General features: G+C 34.4%; 1 protein-coding gene across 33 annotated transcripts in view; it reads left to right on the top strand.

Annotated features, from left to right (window-relative positions):
* Positions 1–24996, top strand: part of NEK1 (NIMA related kinase 1) — a 220044-nt gene that overhangs the window by 169574 nt on the left and 25474 nt on the right. For 23 of the 33 annotated variants that reach the window (XM_070261349.1, XM_014737803.3, XM_070261362.1 and 20 more), the window contains 4 exons: positions 9966–10142; positions 13617–13737; positions 21180–21271; positions 21915–22162. In XM_070261349.1, coding sequence (XP_070117450.1) covers positions 9966–10142; positions 13617–13737; positions 21180–21271; positions 21915–22162 — 638 coding nt within the window. The remainder of the gene's footprint in view (positions 1–9965; positions 10143–13616; positions 13738–21179; positions 21272–21914; positions 22163–24996) is intronic. The other 10 variants (XM_070261354.1, XM_070261367.1, XM_023636311.2 and 7 more) reach the window with 3 other exon arrangements.

Genomic DNA, 24996 nt, shown 5'->3' on the forward strand with positions numbered 1-24996 from the left:
TTTCCCCGTGACTATAATAGTATGTTTACATTGTAAAACATTTCAAAAATACCAAAAACTATGCTAGAAAATTGAAATTATCCATAACCCTGCCACCTAGAGATTATGTTTCTGTTTTTCACATGAATTTTGTTTTTATTTAAAAATTTAGTTCTTCTGTTATGAAAGTTGTTTATGCACATAATTTAAAATGCCCACTAGTTCTGGAAGTCTTTTACCAAACAGCGGTCCCTAGACCTCATTCCTCACCTTATTTTCTGCTTTCCAGAGTCAACCACTTTCAGTTCTTTTAACTATTTCTTTTCTTTTGTATCAATATAATTATAAATCAGTTACCGGTACTATTACTTCTTAATTTTTAAAAAATGTTTATTTATTTATTTTAGTTTTAGGCATTATCTGTGGGCTTCGTCCTTTGGAAGATAAGGATTTAGCTGCATTTCACCCATCTATTTTTTTCCCCCTGATCTCACCATGTACATCTATACTTCCCATCCCCACATCCTCCAAATATAATTTTAATTAAATCAATATACAGTGTTGGTATTGTTATGACCACATATATTCTATTCAAAGCTAAGATATATTGTACCATGACTACATTTCTTTCTTGCACAGTATTTCATTTTCCCTTTATTGAATGTGTGATTTTTTGCTTTGTTTTCTACATGCTTATTTCTAGTTTGTTGCCAGGCTCTCCCCTAGATATGGTTATCTGTTCTCAGAGCATTTAAATAAATTAGGTATTATATTAATATAATTTTCTTGGAAACATTTCTTTGGAATCCCTTCTGAGCTTCTCCAAACCAGACAAGTTTTTCCTTTGGCCTGCTGTAAAGATGTCATCCTAGCCTTTCCCTAACCTGTTCTGATGTTAGATCTCTTATTGCCTGGAGCCCATGGCTTCCTTTTTCATGATCTATTCTCACATTTTACTGACATGATGTGTGTATGTGTGTCCATGTGTGGCAGAAATTGCTACTGTCCTGCAGTTTCCAATTTTCCCTTCCTCCGTTTTATTAATAGATCTCCCCATGCCTGCAAGGATGTGAGCTGGCACATGGCTGCCTAAGCAGAGACTACGTTTCCCAGCTTCCTTTTGCAACTGGATGTGGCCATGTGAATAGGCTTTTAATTTTTTTCCCAGCTTCATTGAGTTATGATTGAAAAATTAAAACACTGACTATATCTAAGGTATACAACATAGAGTTTTGATATAAGCATCCCTTGTGTGATGTTTACCACAGTCAAGCCAATTAACATAACCATCGCCTCACAGTTACCATTTTGTGTGTGTGTGCGTATGCACATGTGGTGAGAACACTTGAGATTTACTCTCTTAGCAAATTTCAAGTATACTATATGGTATTATTAATTATAGTTAACCATGCTGTATATTAGATCTCTAGGACTTATTCATCCTGTAACTGAAAGTTTGTACCCTTTACCAGTATCTCCCCATTCCCCCACCTCCTAGCCCCTGGCAACCACTGTTCTATCCTCTGTTTCTCTGAGTTCGACATTTTTAGATTCCACATCTATGTTATATCATACAATGTTTGTATTTCTCTGTCTGGCTTATTTCACTTAGCATAATGTCCTCCAAAGATTTCCTTCTTTCATAAGGCTGAATAATATTCTATTGTGTATATATACCACATTTTCTTTATAATCCATCTATTGGTGGACACTTAGGTAGTTTCCATGTCTTGCCTACTGTGAATAATGCTGCAGTGAACATGGGAGTACAGCTATCTCTTAAATATACTGATTTCATTTCCTTTGGATATATACCCAGAGGTGGAGTTGCTAGATCATATGGTAGTTCTCTTTGAATTTTTTGAGAAACTTCCCTACTATTTTCCATAACTGTACCAATTTACATTCCCACCAACAGTGCACAAGGATTCCCTTTTCTCCATATCCACACTAGTATTTGCTATCTCTTTTCTTTTTGATAATATTAACAAGAGTGAGGTGATCTCTCATTGTGATCTTGATTTGCATTTTTCCCGGTAATTAGTTTGGTTGAGCACCTTTTCATACACCTGTTGGTCATTTGTATGTCGTCTTTTGAGTTCTACTTCTTTTGAGTCTTCTACTCAGTTCCTTTGCCCATTTTTAAATTGCTATCACTAATTAATAATAGCAAATTCATTTTAGTTTACATTTTTTTTTTGGCTATTGAGAAGTGTAAGTTCCTTATGTGTTTTGGATCTTAACCCCTTATCAAATATATGGTTTGCAAATATTTTCTCCCATTCAATAGGTTGCCTTTTCATTTTGTTTATTGTTTCCTTTGCTGTGCCAGAAGCATTTTAGTTTGATATAGTTCCACTTGTTTATTTTTGCTTTTGTTACTTGTGCTTCTGGTGTCATACCCAAAAAGTCCTTGTCAAGATTATATCTTCTTTTGTCAAGTGTCTATTCAATTGTCTTGCACATTTTTCCATTCTGTTGATTTTCTTTTGGTTTCTGGGAGTTGTGGGTATATTCTGGATAGAAACCCTTTGTTAGTTATATGTGTTGTAAATATATTTTGTCCTCTAGTGATTTGTCCTTTTAAACTTGTCCTTAAAAATTCTAACTGTAAATAAAAGGATTAAATAAACTGGGCTATACTAAAATTAACAGTTTCTTTTCTTCAAAATACACCCTTCAGTTGAATGTTGAATAGAAGTGTCATGTTCTTGATTCAAGGGAGTGAATATATCATATTAACTCAAGTTTTTAAAAAAATATCCATTATCAGATTAAGGAATTCTAGTCCAGTTTTACGAAGAGTCAGTGAATTTTATCAAACTTTTTTTCTGAATCAGTTGAGATGATCATATGATTTTTCTGCCTTATATTAATGTGGCACATAGCACTGATTGAGTTTCAAATATTAAACAGGCTTTGTCAATATTATCTCTTGTTTTATTGTTACCAGTCGTATAAATGATGTATTTCATTGATTTCATTTGTGATTTTCTGATTGTGAGTGAATTTTATTGTGTCATATTCTTTTGGCCATGTTGACTTACTTCTCTGTAAATTGTATTTTATTCTTTGCCTTTTTTATATTGCATTGCCAATCTTTTTCTTGTGAATATTTGATCTGGTACTGAAAATCTTTATCTAGTTTATCATCACATTTTTTCCCACATTCTTCTAGTTCACTTATTTTTTTTTTATTTCCTCTATTTTTTTATTGAGTTAATAATAGTTTACATCATTGTGAAATTTCAGTTGTACATTATTTCTTGTCCGTCACCATATACATGCTCTGTTTCACTCCCTGTGCCTTACCCCCGCCACCCTTCCCCTGGTAGCCACTGAACTGTTTTCTTTGTCCATGTGTTTCTTTATATTCTACGTATGAGTGAAATCATATGGTGTTTGTCTTTCTCAGTCTGGCTTATTTTGCTTAGCATAATACCTTCCAGGTCCATCCATGTTGTTGATATGGGATGATTTTGTCTTTTTTTATGACTGAGTAGTATTCCATTGTATATATGTACCACATCATCTTTATCCAATCATCAGTCGATGGGCACTTAGATTGCTTCCATGTCTTAGCTATTGTGAATAGTGCTGCAATGAACATAGGGGTGTATATCTTACTTTGGATTGTTGATTTCAAGTTGTTTGGGTAGGTATCCAGTAGTGGGATAGCTGGGTCATATGGTATTTCTATTTTTAGGTTCTCTGAGGAATTTCCATACTGTTTTCCATAGTGGCAGCACCAGTTTGCATTCCCACCAGCGGTGTATGAGGGTTCCCTTTTCTCCACACCCTCTCCAACCTTTATAATTTTTAGTCTTAGTGATTATAGCCATGTTAACGGGTGTTACATGATATCTTAGTGTAGTTTTGATTTGCATTTCCCTGATGATTAGTGATATTGAACATCTTTTCATGTGCTTATTGGCCATCTGTATATCTTCTTTGGAAAAATATCTATTCATATCCTCTGCCCATTTTTTGATCAGGCTGTTTTTTTTGTTGTTGTTGAGTTGTGTGAGTTCCTTATATATTATGGAGATTAACCCCTTGTCAGATATATGATTTGCAAATATTTTCTCCCAGTTGGTGGGTTGTTTTTTTGTTGTGATCCTAGTTTCTTTCGCCTTGCAGAAGCTCTTTAGTCTGATGAAGTCCCACTTGTTTATTTTTTCTATTGTTTCCCTTTTCTGAGAAGATGTGGTATTCAAAAAGATCCTTTTAAGTTCAATGTCAAAGAGTGTACTACCTATATTATCTTCCAGGAGTTTTATGGTTTCAGGACTCATCTTCAAGTCTTTGATCCATTTTGAGTTTATTTTTGTATATGGCTTGAGATAATGGTCTACTTTCGTTCTTTTGCAAAAGGTTGTCCAGATTTCCCAACAGCATTCATTGAAGAGACTATCTTTTCTCTGTTGTACGTTCTTGGCACCTTTCTCGAAGATTAGCTGTCGGTAAATGTACAGGTTTATTCCTGGGCTTTCAGTTCTGTTCCATTGATCTGTATGCCTGTTTTTGTATCAGTACCATGCCATTCTGATCACCATGGCTTTGTAACACATTTTGAAGTCAGGGATTGTGATGCCTCCAGCTTTGTTCTTTTATCTCAGGATTGCTTTAGCAATTTGGAGTCTTTGGTTGCCCCAGATGAATTTTAGGATTCTTTGTTCTATTTCCATGAAGAATGTCATTGGGATTCTGATTGGGATTTCTTTGAATCTGGAGATTTTTGAGGGTATTTTAACTTTGTTTATTCTTCTGATCCATGTGCGTGGAATGTCTTTCCATCCTCTTTATGTCATCATCAATTTCTTTCAATAATGTCTTATAGTTTTTATTATATAAGTCTTTCACCTCCTTGGTTAAATTTATTCCTAGATATTTTATTCTTTTTGTTGCAATTGTAAATGCAATTGTATTCTTGAATTCTCTTTCTGTAAGTTCCTTATTAGAGTATAGAATGCAACTGATTTTTGTAAGTTGATTTTGTACCCTGCAACTTTACTGTAATTTTTAATTATTTCTAATAGTTTTACGGTGGATTCTTTAGGATTTTCTGTAAATAAGATCATGTTGTCTGCAAACAGCGAGAGTTTCACTTCACTCCCTATTTGGATTCCTTTTATTCCTTTTTCCTGCCTAATTGCTCTGGCCAAAACCTCCAGTACTATGTTGAATAAGAGTGGTGATAGTGGATATCCTTGTCTTGTTCCTGTTCTCAGAGGGCTGGCATTCAGTTTTTCCCCATTGAGTATGGTGATGTCTGTGGGTTTGTTATATATGGCCTTTATTATGTTGAGGTACTTTCCTTCTATCCCCATTTTGTTAAGAGTTATTATTGTAAATGGCCGTTGGATCTTGTCCGATGCTTTCTCTGCATCTATTGAGATGATCATGTGGTTTTTGTTTCTCATTTTGTTAATGTGATATATCACATTGATTGATTTGGAGATGTTGAACCATCTCTATGTCCCTGGTATAAATCCCACTTGATCATAATGTATGATCTTTTTGATGTATATTGCTGTATTTGGATTGCCAATATTTTGTTGAGGATTTTTGTATCTATGTTCATCAGTGATATTGGCCTGTAGTTTTCCTTTTTTGTGTTGTCCTTTTCAGGCTTTGGTATCAGAGTGATGTTGGCCTCATAGAATGAGTTAGGAAGCATTCTATCTTCCTTAATTTTTTGGAATAGCTTGAGAAGAATAGATATTAAATCCTCTCTGAAAGTTTAGTAGAATTCTCTAGGGAAGCCATCTGATCCTGGGCTTTTATTTTGGGGTATGCTTTTGGTTACTATTTCAATCTCTTTCCTTGTGATTGGTCTATTCAGATTCTCCATTTCTTCTTGATTCAGCTTTGGGAGATTGTAAGAGTCTAAGAATTTATCCATTTCTTCTAGATTGTTGTTGGCTTATAGCTTTTTGTAGTAGTCTCTTATAATCCTTGTATTTCTGTGGTATCCATTATTATTTCTCTGCTTTCATTTCTAATTTTATTTATCTGAGCTTTCTCTCTTTTTTTTCTTTGTAAGTCTGGCTAGGGATTTGTCAATTTCATTTATCTTCTCAAAGAACCAGCTCTTTGTTTCATTGATCCTTTCTACTGCGTTTTTTGTTTCAATTGCATTTATTTCTGCTGTGATTTTTATTATTTCTCCTTCTGCTGACTTTGGGATTTGTTTGTTTTTCTTTTTCTAATTCAGTCAGGAGTAGTTTGAGATTGCTTATTTGGGATTTTTCTTGTTTGTTAAGGTGAGCCTGTATTCCAATGAATTTCCCTCTTGGTACTGCTTTTGCTATATACCATATGAGTTGGTATGGTATGTTTTCATTTTCATTTGTCTTCAGATTTTTTTCTTTCTTTCTTTCTTTTTTTTTGAGGAAGATAAGCCTGAGCTAACATCTACCACCAATCCTCCTCTTTTTTGCTGAGGAAGACTGGCCCTGAGCTAACATCCGTGCCCATTTTCCTCAACTTTGTATGTGGGATGCCTGCCACAGCAGGATATTTTCGCTTGATAGACTATTCTTGGCTGAAAGGTTTTGTCCTTCAAGGATTTGAATATGTCATTCCAGTCTCTCCTAGCCTGTAAGGTTTCTGCAGAGAAATCTGCTAAAAGCCTGATAGGGGTTCCTGTGTAGGTTATTTTGTTGTGCCTTGCAGCCATTAGTATTTTTTCTTTGTGATTCACTTTTGCCAGTTTCACCACTGTATGCATTGCTGTGGGTCTTTTTACATTGACATATTTAGGAGATCTGGTAACTTCTTTCACATGGATTTCCATCCCCTTCCCCAGGTTTGGGAAGTTCTCTGCTATTATTTCTTTGCTTTCTACTCCATTCTCCTTCTCTTCTCCCTTTTGAATACCTATAATTCTTATGTTGCATTTCCTAATTGAGTCAGACAGTTCTCAGAGACTTTCTTCATTTCTTTCTAGTCTTAGTTCTCTCTCCTGTATCTGGAGCATTTCTTTATGTCTATCCTCGATTATGCTGATTCACTCCTCTGTGACATCCGCACGAGCATTCAGAGAATCCATATTTTGTTTTATCTCATTGATTGTGTCTTTCAGTTCCAATATTTCTGATTGAATTCGTCTTTATAGTTTCAATCTCTTTTGTGAAGTAGCTCCTGAACTCATTGAATTGTTTCTCTACATTCTCTTTTAGCTCATTGATTTTTTTTGATGATAGCTATTTTGAATTCTCTGTTATTAGATTACATCTTTCTATATATTCAGGACTGATTTATTGGTACTTGACATTTTCTCTATAGCCTAGAGATTTAATATAATTTTTGATACTTCTATAGGCTGTGCCTTTGTTCTTTTGCATCCTGGTATTATTTGGTCGCAGTTACCACCTGTCACCACTGGTTGTGGGTCAAGAGCTGCATACCCTGAGCCCTCTGGGTCTGCTAGGATCCAAAGCACTGGAAACACTGCTGAGTGGAGGGGCAGGGAGGGACGCTTTCTTCTGTGTACTCTCGTGGGCTTACTCACTGCTCTCGCTATCTGCTCGCTTGGGATGTTGACTTGATAAGGTCACCCCCACCCAACAGCTTTCACCTCGGTAGGGGGTTCCCCCTAGACTTCGAGGAACCTCAGGGATCTTTGATGTTCTGCAAATGAGCATCCCCTCCTCCCTTCCATACCTCTTGGAGGCTGCACGCAGTCCCAGATCACAGTCTTTTTTTGGGGAGGGAGCAATGTTTCCCCTTACCCTGTTTCACCTCCTCTGAGGGGCACTCTAGCCTCTCTAACCTCCAACGTATGGTTGCATGGGTCTCTCAGACGTCTTTTGTGTTGTGTGGATGTCCTCTGTTGGAGTGTGAATATCTTTTTCATTGTATCATGGAGGTGAGAGATTGCCAAGAGAATTCGCTCTGCCATGATGCTGACGTCACTCTCTATTTCACTTATTTTATGCTATTTTTGGCCATTCAGGGTTTTTTGGTAATTTTTTTGCCAGTTTGCCTTTTTAATTTCTGTGTTCTGAATTTCCTTCATTGGGTGGAAAGTTTTCTCAAATCCTTAGATTAGATAAATAGGCAGAGAACAGACACATGTATGCATGCAAGTACGTGCACACATGCATATATACAAAGTCTTTAGTCTATCTGGAATTCTAAAAATATTTTTCTTGGTTATTCTTAGACAATTATTATTCCAAACAAATTTTAAGTTCATTTTATCTAATTGGGTATTGTGATTAGAATTGTATTCAATTTATATGTTGATTTTTGTAGTATCATTTTTATGCTATTAAATTCGAGATTTTAAGTCTGTCTTTCTATTTGCACCAATCTCATTTTGTGTTTGCCAGTAACATTTTGTTTTCTTCATTTAATTTCTAAACTTCTTTGGTAAATTTATTCTTATATAATGTTTATATTTTTGTCTTTATTATGATATATTTTTTCCATTTCCCTTTCTGTGTTCTTATTTCTAGTTAAAATAAAGCTATTCATTCTTTTTGTCTATCTATGTAAAATTTTATATCCAAACTCCTTACTGAATTATTTTATTAAATCTATTAAATTTTTTCCCTTGACATCTTAGATATTCCAGATTTGCAGCTTATATCATCAGTATAAGAAATAGTTTTTTGTTTAATATTATTCTCATTATTCCTTTTTGTTCTTGCTGTATTTGTTAGACACCCCAAAGCAATCTTTAATAATAATGATGCTCTCTGGCATCCTTGTTCCTTATCTTAATAGACATGATTTTATAGCAGAATGGTAAGGCTGAATGAGCAAAAACACAATCAATTTGTTGATGAAGCTTGTTGAAGGAAAGATATTCCAAAACATGCACAGCACTATAGTTTTATCCTCTGTTGACTAGGAAGAAATAAGAGGTAAAACAACTCACACATAGCTGTATACAATTTTTTTTTCCTAAGGAAGTTAACTGAACCAGGGGCAGTTCTGCTACCCAGTGTTATGTCTAGTAGGACAGCAGGCAACACAAAGGGCCCACTTGACTTTAGTGATAATGAATTGAAATCGAGACCAATGAGCAAGGATCTCTGTTTTTATCCACTCATTTCAGCCATGTGTGTGCAGACATAGTAGGCAGAAAATTGAATTTATGTGGAGTTTGGATTTTGGCATGTGAGTACAATGAGTTGAGGATGTATGCAAGAGAAAGATTATAATGACAGACTTTAGATGGATTTTAATGGGGGTGATGGGGAGAGAAAATTTGGCAAGATCAATGTGGTGTAGATACTGGTGGGGTAACATTTTTTAGAGTTGGGGTAGTAGAGGGAGCTAAGTGGAAAAATAAGATGTTAGAAATTAGAAGGTGAAATATTTAACACAACACTTTTAGGAGCTGAACTTAATGGCAGGGTCTCCAAGTTATGACCATTAGAGTGACTGAGGTACGGTAAAGATAAGATCGTTAGAGAGGAACTGAAAAGCCCAAATACTGGAAGAATTATTGACATACGTATGGAAATCAACTAACTTAGTTAAGACAGAATTAGTGTTGGGGCAATCTCCTGACAGTGAGCTAAAAAGTAACATCTTCAAGGAATGAACGGGAGTGACCTGGGGGTCTTGTTCTGAAGTAAATCCATTCTCTTTTGGCATCAATTAAAAATATGGGCAGTTTCTGACAATTCGAAGTAATTAGCAATTACCAGAAACAAGCAAAAATAATTAGGTAATAATTTTAAAATATACCATTTTAAAAATACCATTCTGACACATATATCAGTTTCATTGAAAGGAAAAAGTAAACTGTATATTAACTACCTTAGAAATCATTATGTATAATTAAGATGAAATTCAGCTATCATCTACTTTAAACATTTATTAATTTCTAATACATAACAGAGCTTAACCAGTAATTTCTTGTTGTAAAAATACAGTTACTGAACTTTGCTGTAAATGCTGTTACAAATAAAATTCAAGTCGTTTTGAGAATGTAGTATGATTTTTTTCCTTTTTTGTTGTTTCAGAGATTTCTCCTGATGAGGAGAATTACAAACCTTTTATTACTGGAGAAGAAAAAGTAAAATCTATTTCACTTGAAATGAACCCATTAGCTACTGTTGATTCTTCTGTTGAGACAAATAGTCCAAAGTTTAATGAGGCATCTCCACAGACATCATTGAAATCAGAAGGGAATTTGGATGGTACGTTTTAATTGGTCAAAATGAGCAATATTTGATTTAATAATACTGTAGTTTCTTCTTTATAAACAGCTCTTCATAAACAAATCATCGAAATATGTGTATATGTTTGGGTGATTCATCTCAAATTAGGTTCACTATTTTTGTACTTTTAGTAACAGGTCTGTTTTTTTTTATTGCTACGTAATAAATCATACCAAAACTTAGTGTTAAAACAATAATCGTTTTATTATATCTCATGATTTTGTGTGTCAGGAATGAGTCAAGGCTTGGCTAATGTGAGTTTTCTAATCCATGTGCTTTTGTCTCTGGGATCACTTGCTGATATTCAGCTGGCAGCCAGGCTGGTCTGATGGGTCCAAGATGGCTTAACTGGTGTCTTGTCAGGTACAGCTAGAGGGTTGGGCTAAGCCGGGCCCCTCTCCCTCTTCTTATATGGTGGCCCAGGGCACACAGATACTAGGTAAAAGTTGCTTATACTCTTAAAAGCTAGTGTCAGAACTGGCACAATATCACTTCCACTATACATCCTTGGTCAAAGCAGTCACAGGCCAGCCTGAATTCAAAGGGAGGCAAAACAGACCCCACCTCTCAAAGGTGAGACTGTTAAAGAATTTGCAGCCATCTTTAATCTGTCGTAATCTGCTATTTGACCAAAAATTACTTACGTTCTCCCCCATGTGAAATACATTTACCCTTTCTCAAACCCTCATCTTATTATGACATTGGCTCAAAGTCTGAAGATGTTGTTATCAACGTCAGTCCTATGCACAGATGAATTTCCTTGGGTACAGTTCTTTGAGTACAGTTACTCTCGGTCTGAAGACCTATAAGTAAAAAAGGAAGTTACTTGCCTTCTATATACCTAAGATAAAATGGTGAAACAGGAATAGAGACTCCTTTTCAAAAAAAAGGAAAATGGGAAGCACATAGCGATCATTGCTCCATAGAAATTCTGAAATCCAGCCAGGAGTAGCATTGAGAGGTTGCTTCCTTTAGACCAAAAGTTGGGGTCCTCAAGGGCTCTTCTCTTACAACTGTGTCTTTTCCCTTCAATCCAAGCTGGTGGTGCTTCTGCAAGTAAAATTTTCTTAATTTGTGGATTTTGTATGAATATTACTGATATTCACGATATTAGACAAAAACCACTTTTTTTTTTTTGAGACTGGCCATTCTTTGCCTTGAGTTGTCTGTGAAGATGCTGTGAGATAGTACACTTGAGATTCTTAGAAATCCTTTTGTCCAGCAAAGAGAGTCTGTGAGACATGCTGTTAAATCTTTCTGTGCCATAACAAAAGGTCTTATGGTCACACCCTTCATTTTTGCCATGAAACCGCATTTTACTGCCCTAAAATTAGTGTTTATCATGAGGCCATGTCTTCCCTTGAGAAGCTTTTGTTGCCTAAAAGGCATTATCTTGGGCTTCTCTTCTAATGTCTGCTCATAAACTAAACAGTTCTTTCTTCAATTTCTCTCTTCCTATACTTTATCAGAGGCTACTAGAAGCTAGCTGTTATTTTCAACATTCTGCTTAGATAGCTCCTTAGCCAGGTCATTGAACCTATTAGGTACCTTTCTATTGTCTTTGTTATCACAGGTACCAAATTTTCTGCCACTATATAACAAAAATTACATTTTCTCCAGCCTCCAATAACTTTTTTTCACTGGCTAGTGTCTCACCAACAGAGTCCTTGAAGCCCTTTCAGCTTTTGCCTGCTGCCCACTTCCAAAACCAGCGCACATGTTTTAGGCTTTTGTTATGTCAGCACCTCGTTTTCAGATAGAAAATTCTGATTCAGTCATCTATTTCTGCAAAACAAATTACTCCCCAAACTTAAAATAACTACTTTATTTTATGTCTCACTTTTGTGGGTTAAAAATTGGGAAGGGTCTTCTCTTCCTCTTCCATGTGGCATCAGCTGGTATCACTCAGTGGTATTCAGCTGTCAGCTGGGCTTATTTTGGGTACAAGTTGATGTCACTCCCATCCATGCATGGTGACTTGACAGGGATCGGCTGGACTTGTTCAGCTGGGTCCCTCGCCTTCATTTTAGTCTCAGGGCCTTGCCGCATGGTCTTTCTAAAATAGCTAAACTTTTTTCTTGGTGGCTTACGTTTCCAGATTCCAAGGTAGAAGCTGCCAGTTCTCTGAAAGGCTAGACCTGAGACTGGCATTGGAACACTTCAGCTGTGCTCGATTGGTCAAGGCAATCACAATGGCAGCCCGAATTCAAAGAGAGAGGAAACAGAGCCCCACTCTAGATGAGAGGACTATCAGAGACCTTTCTATATGTGTGACCGCCTTTACTTCACCACAGTAACTTAAATAGTCTTATTCATTAGAATCATAGTTAGTAGATATCTTTTGCCTTTTCTTTAAAAAAAAACAAAACTCTGTTAGGCATATAATAGAGGCTATATAGCCTAGTGCAAGAGTCGGCAAATTTTTTCTACAAAGAGCCACATAGTAAATATTTTAGACTTTGCAGCCAGAACAGTCACAAATATAGTTTGTAGAATGAGTCATGTTGAAATGGCTTAAGGTACTAGAGAACGATTATTCATTAAAAAATAAATAAAAAAGATTTCCCCTGCCCCAAGTGCTTACCTTATATAAGTGACCACAAAAAAATCGTTTTACTGAAAGATAGAAACTTTAAGGATTGGTACAATATCGATTATCTTTCTAAATAGGACAGCTCATTGGAAACTTTTAAAATAGATAAGGAAAGATTATCTGGATTTCAGGAAAAAAGAGGCGGTGATGGTGGCTTAAACAAGATAGTATTAATAATCTGACATGGAGAGGAAAAAGAGGAGTTCACAGATGAAGGAAGAAACTCTCTTTTTATTCCTATATACTTTCAGAAAAGATCTACCAGGTATAATGTGAGCCACCACCAGTAAACAGACGTAGCACCCTAATCATTAACTATTTGAGGGTCTAGGAAAATAGATTTAGTGCACTTCAGTTATGTTCTCAATATCATTGTAAAAGTACAGGTTAATAGAATTTGTTTTCTTTTTTGGTTGAAAGATTTTGATGATCGAACTTTCCTGTCAGTTACTAATCAATGATATTACAGTCTATTCTCCTTCCATATTTCTAACCACAGATATCGTTATTCTTTCAACTTGTTTTTATCCCTTCTTTAAAGCAATTTACATGTTACTGAAATTTTAATGAAGAGAAAATTTTGTGTAATAATGAAAAATATAGGGTGTACAATATTTCTTTTGGGTGTTTTTACTACAGTGAAAATGCAAAGGGAAAGTCTATCATTTCAGAAATAATTGAACTAGAGAGTTAACACAGTAACAAGGTTAAAGATCTAGAGATAAAATATTTAATTTTTTCTGTTATAATTAACATATTCGCCTAAAACTAGGTGATGGTAATTTACGGAAAATTTATTCAGTTTTCTCTAAACGAATTTTGCTTCAAAATATGTTTTTTGTGATGTTTTTGCTTTTCAGAACCTGATGACTTGGAAACGGAAGTTCTACAAGAGCCAAGTGGAGTCAACAAAGATGGTAGCTTGCCATGCACTGTTATCGACGTGTGGATTAGTGAGATAAAAGAAACAAAGGAAACAGAGTATGTTGCCTCTTTTTTTTTAATTTTTAATTTTTTTAATTGCAGTAACATTGGATTATAACATTATATAGCTTTCAGATATACATCGTAATATATCTCGAATTCTGTGTAGATTACATCATGTTCCCCACCCAAAAACTAATTATAGTGCATCCCCTCACATGTGAGCCTAATCACCCCTTTTGCCCTCCCTTGTCCCCCTTCCCCTTTGGTAACCACCAGTCCAATCTCCATTGCTATGTGTGTGTTTGTCGCTGTTTTTATCTTCTACTTATGAGTGAGATCATATGGTATTTGACTTTCTCCCTCTGACTAATTTTGCTTAGCATACTACCCTGAAGGGCCATCCATCTTGTCACAAATGGCCGAATTTCATCATTTGTTATGGCTGAGTAGTATTCCATCATATATAAATACTACATCTTCTTTATACATTCGTCCCTTGATAGGCACCTAGGTTGCTTCCAAGTCTTGGCTATTGTGAATAATGCTGCAGTGAACATAGGGGTGCATGTATCTTTATGCCTTTGCATTTTCAAGTTCTTTGGATAAATACCCAGCAGTGGGATAGCTGAATCATATGGTAGATCTATTCTTAATTTTCTGAGGAAACTCCATACTGCTTTCCATAGTGGCTGCACCAGTTTACACTCCCACCAGCAGTGTACAAGGGCTCCCTTCTCTCCACATCCTCTCCAACATTTGTTGTTTCCCATCTTGTTAATTATAGCTATTCTGACCGAAGTGTTACCTCTTTTTTTTACGTTTCAAAACCTGGGTCCCTTTTTATAAGACCTTTTTAAGATGTACTCTAATAACCTAATATTGCATTCAATCCTATTATATTACGGTATTAAAAAATTTAATTTTTGAATAGATACTACGTTCATGGGGCTCAGCAATCAACTAGTATATAAGGAAAGAATGTATGAAACCTCCTGTTTTCCCTACAGCCTTGCCAAACTTTTATCACCAAAGTTTTGATTTTTACCAATCTGATAGGTAAAAAATAGGATCTCTGTTTGGTGTCTTAATCTCTCTCTTATTGTGGTAAAGTTGAGCACACCTTTTCAAATGTTTAAGTTTTCTTTGTATTTCCTTTTCTGTAAGTTCTCTGTTTAAATCTTTGACTCATTTTTAAAATTTAGTTGTTGGTCTTTTATAAATTAGTAAGAAATCTTTAAATAGTAGAGATATTTTCCCTGGTTATTATTTAAATTGCAACTATTTTTTCCCTCTTGGTCATTTATGTTTCTTTTTTTTTTTGCTGTGCAGAAGTGTTTTTTTTTAAGTTGTCATCTTTACCTGAATTTTGGTAATTATTCAGAGAAGCTTTGTTCTTTCTAAGGTTATCAAAGAATTTTTCAATCTTTTCTTCTAGTACTTTTATGTAGGTACTTTTTATATTTAAGCCTTTGATCTGTTTGCAGTTTAACTTGGTGTATGGATTCTGGTTTTCTTCCAGATAGCTACCCAATAGTTCCAGTTTCATTTATTAAAAAGTCCATCTTTCCTACACAGATTTAAAATGCCATTTTTAGTATGTACTGAATTTTCTTAATTATTTGAAATTCTTGTACTTTTTTTTCCTGTTCCATTGGCCTTTATTCAGTATGCTGGTACATACTGTTTTAATTAAAATGTAAAATATATTTTAAGATCATTTAAGGCTAATTCATTTTCATTGCTTTTCCTTTTTGTTTTTCCTGACTATTCTTGCTTGTGTAATTTTTTATCTCAATTTAGAACTTATTAAATTTAGCCCACCTTCCCCTAACCTCCCCCAAAAGATCAATTGGTATTTTATCAGGATGTTAAATTCATAAATTAACATGGGGAAAATCAACATGCTATGTTCTTCCTGTCCAAGAAGCACATGATAGGCCTTTCTTTTTGATCAAGTTTTGGAGTTTCCTTTATCTAGGTTTTACACTTTTATTGGTAAGCTTATTCCCAGGTATATTATCTTTTGTTTGATGTTATAAATGGTGCCCATTCTCCTATGAGATCTTGTAACTAAAAGGTTGTATATATTAAAACTGTAGATTTCTTTATATTGGTTTTGTATCCCTCTGTCTTATTGATTTCTACTATTGTTCATGATAGCTTTTCAGTTGAATCTTTCGTATTTTTCAGATACACAATCACATCATATGAAAATAGTGATGGCTTTATGTCTTTTCAATTTTTTTAACACTGGTTTCTTTCTCTCCAATTGCTTTGGTTAGTACATTATATACAATGTTAAATATTAGAAATGGGGGGTGTCTTTGTCCTGTTCTTGACTTTACTGAAGATAATTTTAATGTTAACCCTAAACTAGGCATGACTCTACTTTTTAGCTGAGTTAGGTATCTATTCATATTTTACTGATTAAAAAAAAATCAGGAATGGGTTTTGTCAAATGACTTTTCAACCTCTATGGAACCATTCATATAAATGTTTTCTCTTATCTATTGCTGTAATGAATTATAGTAATAGATTACTTAATATTGAACCATCTTGCGTACCTTAAATAAACTCTGCTTGGTCTTGATATGTTATTATTTTAATGTACTTCTGTTTGCTAATACTTTATTTTAGGATTTTTGTATTAATACTTGCAAGAGTCACCTGTAGTTCCCTTTTGTTATGGGAAATCATTGTCGTATTTCGGTATTCTTGTTATGCTTTCTTCATAAAAAGTAACAAAGTTCCTTCCTTTACCATGTTTTATTGCAGGGATTGTCAGACATTTTCTGTAAAGGGCCAGATAGTAAGTATTTTAGGCTATGTAGGCCATATGATCTGTGATGCAGCTATTCAATTCTGTCTTTGTACTACAATAGCAGTCATAGTTAATACATAAACAGTAGAGTGGCTGTTCCAATACAATTTATCTATAAAAACAGGTAGTGGTCTGGACTTGGGCATTGACATAAAGAAGCATATGCAAGAAAATTTATTGCAGTAGAATCATGGCAAATAATTTAAAAAAGTTTAATCATTGATAAGAAAGTGGTTAAAAGTACTGTTGTGTTTCTGTATACTGCATCATGGATAGTATGCAGCACTTAAAAGAATAAAATGGAACTCCATGTATTAATATGAAAATATGTCCAAAATATCGAATGATTAATGAAATAAAATTATATTGAATAAAAAAGCATTTCCATATATTAGAATGATACTATGATAATTCTATGTAAAATTATTATATATGTACTCATGTATATGTAAATTTAAAGAAGAAGTGTGGTAAGATGTACACCCAACTGATATTAGTAAAGGCAACTAGGATTTGAGTGGTTAGGGAAATCCTTAGAAGAAACATTACTTTTTTTAAAATTTAGGTAAAATTCATATAACATAAAATTTATCATTTTAACCATTTTAAAGTGTGCAGTTCAGTACATTCGGTACACAACATTCGTAGTGTTGTGTAACCATTACCACTATATGGTTCCAGAATATTTTCATCACTGCAAAAGGAAACACTGTACCCATTAAGCAGCCACTCCCTCTTTTCCCCTCTCCTGAGTCCCTAGCAGCCGTTAATCTGCTTTATGTCTCTATGGATTTGCCTATTCTGGATATTTCACATGGAATCATACAATGTGTGCCTTTTTGTATCTGGCTTTTTTGACCTAGCTTAATGTCTTCAAAGTTCATCTGTGTTGTGGAATGTATTAGTTCTTCATTTCTTTTTATGGCTGAGTAATCCATTATATGAATATACCATATATTTTTGTCTGTTCATCAGTTGATGGACATTCAGCAGATGGTGATGGTTCATTTCCAGTGTTGTTTCTACCTCTTGGCTATTGTGAATAGTACTTCTGTGAACATTTTGTGTACAAGTTTCCATTTGAAGACCTGAATTCAGTTTTTTTGGTGTATATCTAGGAGCAGAATTGCTGTGGCATGTGGTAATTCTGTTTAACTTTTTGAGGAACCAACGAACGTTGCATTTTGAATGAAGAAATGTACTACATATATGATTAAAAAAAACTTTAAAAAACAAACATGGAAAATTGTTCAAAATTTAAAACTGAAAAATTTAAAAGTTATTTAAATTTTAGATGGATTAAAAAGTATTAAGAAAATAAAAACTTCCTGTAAACCAAACCCCCAGAGATAAGTTATTGCCCTCTAATCACCAGTGATTAAAAGGAGCAGGCATCAAGCACGCTAAAAAGTAGCTCACAGTGCCTTGCTTAACCACACCCCCATGGGAGATAGCAGTGATAAAAATTAAGACAAAAATGAAACTTTGACTAAGTTTCATTAATTAGGGCTGGTAAATTTCATGCCAGCCACCACAGTCATATGTTTAACCCAAATTAATAAAACTCCAGCATAAAGCATGTTAAAGATATAGTTATAATAAAATTAAAACTTAATTAAGCTATAACTAAAATAATAATAAACTATGAAAATGACTTTAATATTTTCGACTACATTACATGATAGCTAAGACCCAGACTGGGATTAGGTATCCCACTATGCTTAGCCCTAAACCCAAATAATTATTTTAACAAAATTACTCACAAGATGCTACTAAGCAACAACCTAAAACTCAAAGGATTTGGCATTGCTTTAGATCTTCCTATAGGAGCCTGTTCTATAATTGGTAAACCCTGATAAACCTTACTGACCCTTGCTAATACTGCCTATATACCACCATCTTCAGCAAACCCTGAAAAGGATTGTAGTAAACATTTGGTAAGCGTAAATATTAGGCCTAAAAGCATTAGGTCAAGATGTAGCTTATGGGATGGAGAGAAATGGGCTACATTTTCTCTTTTAAGAACATTACATGAAAGTCTTTATGAAGTTAAAAGCTAAAAGAGGATTTAGTAGTAAATTAAGAACAGAGAGCTTAATTAGGCCGTGAAACACGCACACACCTGCCATCACCCTCCTCAAATGTCATAAACCTACAGCATAATGTATTAATAAGTACGAAATATATAAGAGGAGTTGTAATAAGGTGAGCACACTGGAAAGTGGGCTTGGATATATCAAAGTGCAGCTTAAACAAAGCACCTAGTTTACACCCAGGAGATGTCGTATTAAATGGCCGCTTTGAACTAAAGCTAGCCCAAACTTACCAAATTCGACTATTATAAATAAATAAAACATTTGCTCAAAATTAAAGTATAGGCGATAGAAATTTTAATTGGCGCTGTGAGTAAATGATGAAAGAAGTATTAAACAGCAAAGTTTACTCCTTTTACCTTTTACATAATGATTTAACTAGAACAGTTTAACAGAGAACTTAAGCTAAATACCCTGAAACCAGATGAGCTACCTATGAACAGTTTTAAAGAACAAACTCATCTATGTAGCAAAAGAAAAGATTTATAGGTAGAGGTGAAAAGCCTAATGAGCCTGGTGATAGCTGATTATCTAGAATAGAATTTTAGTTCAAATTTAAATTTAACTGAAGAAATAGCAATTCTAATATAAATTTAAATGCTCGTCTAAAAGGGTACAGCCTTTGAGAAGCGGGATACGTCCTTAGACAGTAAGTATAAAACACCATAGTAGGCCTGAAAGCAGTCATCAGTTAAGAAAGCGTTCAAGCTCAACAACGCACTTAATTCCAACAATGAAAACCAACTCTAATCTAATACTGGATTAGTCTATTAATTAATAGAAACAGTATCGTTAATATGAGTAACAAGAATCCTCTCTCATTGCATGAGCTTTTATCAGAACGAATAAGCACTGATACTTAACAGCAAGATAAATCTAACCCAGTAATAAATCATTTTTTGAACTAATTGTTAACCCAACAGAGGTATGCTTTTAAGGAAAGGTTTAAAAAAGTAAAAGGAACTCAGCAAACACATACCCCATCTATTTACCAAAAACATCACCTCTGGCATTTCTAGTGTTGTTCAGTGACATCTGTTTATTGGCTGTGGTATCCTGACTGTGCAAAGGAAGCATAATCACTTGTTCTCGAAATAAGGGCTTGTATGGATAACCACATGAGGGTTTTACTGTCCCTTACTTTTTAATCAGTGAAATTCATCTTCCCATAAAGAGGTAAGAATGACATGGTAAGACGCGAAGACCCTATGGAGTTTTAATTAACTAGTCCATAAAGAACAAAAATTAACCAAATTTAAGGGATAACGAAACTTTAAATGGACGAACAGTTTTGGTTGGGGTGACCTTGGAGAATAAAATAAGCTCCAAGTGATTAAAATCTAGACCAACTAGTCAAAATATTTTATCACCTATTGATCCAAGATATTGAACAAGTTACCTTAGGGATAACAGCGCAGTTCTATTCTAGAGTTCGTATCAACAATAGGGTTTACAACCTCGATGTTGGATCAGGGCGTCTCAGTTGTGTAACTGCTATTAATGGTTTGTTTGTTCACTGATTAAAGTCCTGTGTGATCTGAGTTCAGACTGGAGTAATCCAGGTCATTTTCTATCTGTTCTACATTTCTCCCAGTATGAAAGGGCAAGAGAAATAAGGCCCACTTTACAAAAGCACCTTCAAACTATAGATGATGTAATCTCAATCTAAATAATTTATGCCCAGCTCTGCTCAAGAACAGGGTTTAGTATGATGACAGAGCCCGGTAATTGCCTAAAACTTAAACCATTTTTTACCAGAGGTTCAATTTCTCTTCCTAACAAGATGTTCATAATAGCATTCTCCTATTAATTATCTCTATTCAACAGCCACTAACGTCATCAACATCCATATTTATTATTGCACCAATCCTGGCCTTCACCCTAGCACAAACAATATGAATTGCACTACCCATACCGTACTACTAATTAATGTAAACCCAAGAGTACTATTAATATTAGCCATATCAAGCCTAGATGTTTATTCCATTCTCTGATCAGGCTGAGTTTCAAATTCAAAATATGCATTAATTAGAGCCCTACAAGCAGTAGCATAAACAATTTCATGTGAAGTAACATTAGCAATAATTCTACTATCAGTCCTACTAATAAATGGATCATTCATGCTTTCAACATTAATCATTACCCAAGAATACTTATGGCTAATTTTTCTGTCTTGACCACTAGCTATTATATGATTTATCTCAACCCTAACTGAAACCAGCTGAAGAAACCAAGCCTTATTTCTGAAAGTTTCTCATTCATTCATCTAGGTTGGGGCCTGAGAATTTGCATTTCTAACAAGTTTCCATTTGCTGCTGATGTCTAGGAGCCATGCTTTGGGAACCACTGTTATAAGAAATGGTGTGGCTGGTTGCTGTGAATGATTATGATTGGTGAAGATTTGAAAGGGGTGAAAAATACAATGTGCTTATGAGAAAAAGTATACATAAAAATGAGAAAAATATTTGCAAGAGACATCACAGGATGCTGGTGAATTTGTGTTTCATTTTTTTCTATTTGAGAGTGCTTTTATTTCTAGTAAACTGAGTTGGGGTTTTTTTGCCACTGGTTTATCTCTGCAGCAGGTTGGAAGATAGGATCAACATTCAGCAAAATGAAGTTTCTGAAGATGGAATTCTGAGGAATTTGGATCAGCTTAGTGAAGTTCATATGGGTAAGCATCATATTGGTCTGATTATTTTCTGGAAGATTTTTAACACTAACCTGTTTTATTTGGACAATATGTTAATACAAATCATTCCTTATCAGTCACACCAATCATTTAAAAAACATAATAGGCATAGAGCACTGGACTCTGCATTTATAAGCCTGGATTGTTTGGCAACGTGGGCAGTAAAACTTTTAGGTCAGTTGTTTTATTGAATGGCCTTGCCAAAACTAAGCCAATATGCTAAGGACATTAAATAAGTTGTCTTCTTGTTTTTAATAGTATTAATTAAAATTTAAGAAGTATAATTTTTTTCTTTCTAGCCTATAGGAACAAAGATAAACTGGAACTAAATATGACTGTCTAAACAGTATTTTTTCACACTTCCTTGCATTTGCATCTATATTTTAGAACTTCCAAGATAAGGGACATAGATAGCATATTAAATCTGCTTTCTGAAAATAAAACATTATATTCTGTTAAAGATTATTTATAAGGTAATACAATCACGGATATATTTTGATTTTGTTTTTCTGATAAACATGGAGTTTTTTGCTAGAATTAGTGTTAAATACTATGCTTTTTCAGTATCACTTAGAACTCTGAGAACTATACAGACTTACCACATAATCTTTCCTTTATACCACAGAACCTGGAATAGATGATTCCCAGCACTCTAAATGTGATGTAGATAAATCTATGCAACCAGAACCATTTTTCCATAAAATGGTTCATTCTGAGCACTTGAATGTCGTGTCTCAAATTCAATCAATTCTGTGTTCACCAGAAGAATCCTTTCCACTGCGATCTCGCTCTGATTCACCACCAAAAAGCAAAAACAAGAATTCCTTGCTGATTGGACTTTCAACTGGTCTCTTTGATGCAAACAACCCAAAGGCAAGTATGCTCCTCAAATGGAAAATGTTATCCATTTGATAAACCATTATATTGAATTTTAATCCCTTAAAAACACCAACACATACACACAAACACACATCAAAACAAAAACAAGAAACCTCCATGTTCTGAGATGCTGCAAAGAAATTCCCATTAAGAGTACCACTAGGACAAAGACTGTTTCATTGGCTCCCTATTCAGGATTCTTTTTATAGGGTCTCCTTTTATTTGAGCAAAAGATCCCTCTTACACCCTCTTACACTATCCCCCTTTCTCACTACCCAACCCAACTTCCATTTTTAGCATGAGACTAAGCTTAAGCAAAATGTCTTAAATGGATAGAAGTGCTATATTGCCTAATTTGTACCTAGCAAAATTTTTAATAGATGTTCATATGCACTTTCTGGTAAAAGTCTTCAGACCTCTTATCTTTTCTTACCTGCTGTTTTAAAAATATGTAAACAATTTTTTCTTATTAAGAAATTAGAATGTCAGGGCCAGCCCCATGGCCAAGTGGTTAAGTTCACATGCTCTGCTTCAGCAGGCCAGGGTTTTGCCAGTTTGGATCCTGGGCACAGACATGGCACCACTCATCAGGCCATGCTGTGGTGGTGTCCCACATAGCATAACCAGAAGGACCTACAACTAGAATATACAACTATGTACTGGGAGGGTGTGGGGAGAAGAAGGAAAAAAAAAAAAGATTGGCAACAGTTGTTAGCTCAGGTGCCAATCTCTAAAAAAAAAAAGAAACTAGAATGTCCTCTTTATAGGAAACTTAGAAATACAAAGTAAATCACATATCATTTTGTTATACAGGCATACCTCAGAGATAATTGCAGGTTCAGTTCCAGAGCATGGCAATAAAGCAAGTCACACAAATTTTTTGGTTTCCCAATGCATATAAAAGTTCTGTTTACACTATACTGTAGTCTATTAAGTATGCAATAGCATTGTGTCTAAAAAAACAATGTATATACCTTAATTTAAAAATACTTTATTGCTGAAAAATGCTCACTGTCATCTGAACCTTCAGGAGTTGTAAACATTTTGCTGGTAGAGGGTCTTGTAAAAAACGCAGTATCTGCAAAGTGCCATAAGCAAAGTATACCTTAAGTATTACTTTTCATATATATAATTTTTATATATATATAACTTTTTACTAAAATAGGATGTTATGCATACTATTTGTAACCTGCTTTTCTGTTTAATAGTTATTATAAAATGATTACAAATATTATTACAAATAATGTTATTACAAAAATAATATGTTGTCATATGGTCAAATTTTCTTTTATGTCATCTTTAATAATCATCACAAATTCCATTTGTGCTGGTCTATCATAATTTTTTTAGCTAATTTATTTCTATTGTTGGGCTTTGAGGTTTCAATTTTTGGTTTTGTAACCACCTACATTTGTATCTTTGTATGTATCCACAATTATTTCCATAAAACAAATTTTTTTGTAAGAGGAATGCAAAAAACTATATTGTATATTACCTGATTTCCCTTCAAGAAACAATCTATAGTACCATCAATAGTGTATGAGAGTTTGTATCCTAAATAGCACCAGCTATTATCATTTACTTAAAAATTGTATATTTAATAAATGAGTAATGGTATTAATTTTTTGAAATTTGTATTTCTGTGTTTACCAGTGAGGTTGAACATTTTTCATATATATATACACACATTTTTTTTAAGACAATAACAATCATTTATTTTGCTCACAAATTTGAAAGCGAGACTAGGAATAAGCCAGGTAGTTCTCACTCAGCATTTCTCTCATGAGATTTTTTTTTTCTTTTCAATTATTTTATTGAGGTCATAATGGTTTATAACATTGTATAATTTCAGGTGTACATCATTACCTATCAGTTTCTGTATACACTGCATCCTGCTCACCACCAGTAGTCTAATTTTTATGTGTCACCATACGTATGTGCCCCTTTACTCCTTTTGCTCATGCCCCAACCCCCTTCCCCTCTGGTAATCACTAATCTGTTCTCTTTATCCATGTGTTTGTTTATCTTCCACATATGAGTGAAACCATGCATTGATTTCTCTGTCTTGCTTATTTAGCTTAATATCATACCCTCAAGGTCCATCCATATTGTTGCAAATGGGATGACTTTGTCTTTTTTATGGCTGAGTAGTAGTCCATTGTGTGTATATACCATATCTTCTTTATCCATTCATCAGTTGACAGGCAATTGGGTTGTTTGCATGTCTTAGCTATCGTGAATAATGCTGCAATGAACATAGGGGTGCATAAGTCTCTTTGAATTGTTGATTTTGAGTTCTTTGAACAAATACCCAGTAGTAGGATAACTGAGCCATATAGTATTTCTATTTTTAATTTTTTTGAGAAATCTCCATACTGTTTTCTATAGTAGCTGCACCAGTTTGCATTCCCACCAGCAGTGTACAAGAGTTCCCTTTTCTCCACATTGTCTCCAACACTTGTTATTTTTTGTCTTAGTAATTATGGCCATTCTGACAGGTGTAAGGTGATCTCTTAGTGTACTTTTGATTTTGCACTTCCCTGATAATTAGTGATGTTGAGCATCTTTTCATGTGCCTGTTGGCCATCTGTATATCTTCTTTGGAAAAATGTCTGTTCATATCCTCTGCCCATTTTTGGATCGGGTTGTTTGTTTTGTATATTTAAGTCTGTATATGAATGTATTGCCTGGATTCTTTTGTCCTTGACTGTTTTTTAAATATGTCATTTTGATTTTCAATTTAATTTTCCAGTTGGGTATGTTTTTATTTTATGAAAAATTTTCTTATGCCTCTCTTAAATGTAGAGATTGTTAAATTCTGTCACTTA

This window comes from Equus caballus, chromosome 2 (assembly GCF_041296265.1).
Source record: "Equus caballus isolate H_3958 breed thoroughbred chromosome 2, TB-T2T, whole genome shotgun sequence".
In the NCBI taxonomy this organism is placed as follows: domain Eukaryota; kingdom Metazoa; phylum Chordata; class Mammalia; order Perissodactyla; family Equidae; genus Equus; species Equus caballus.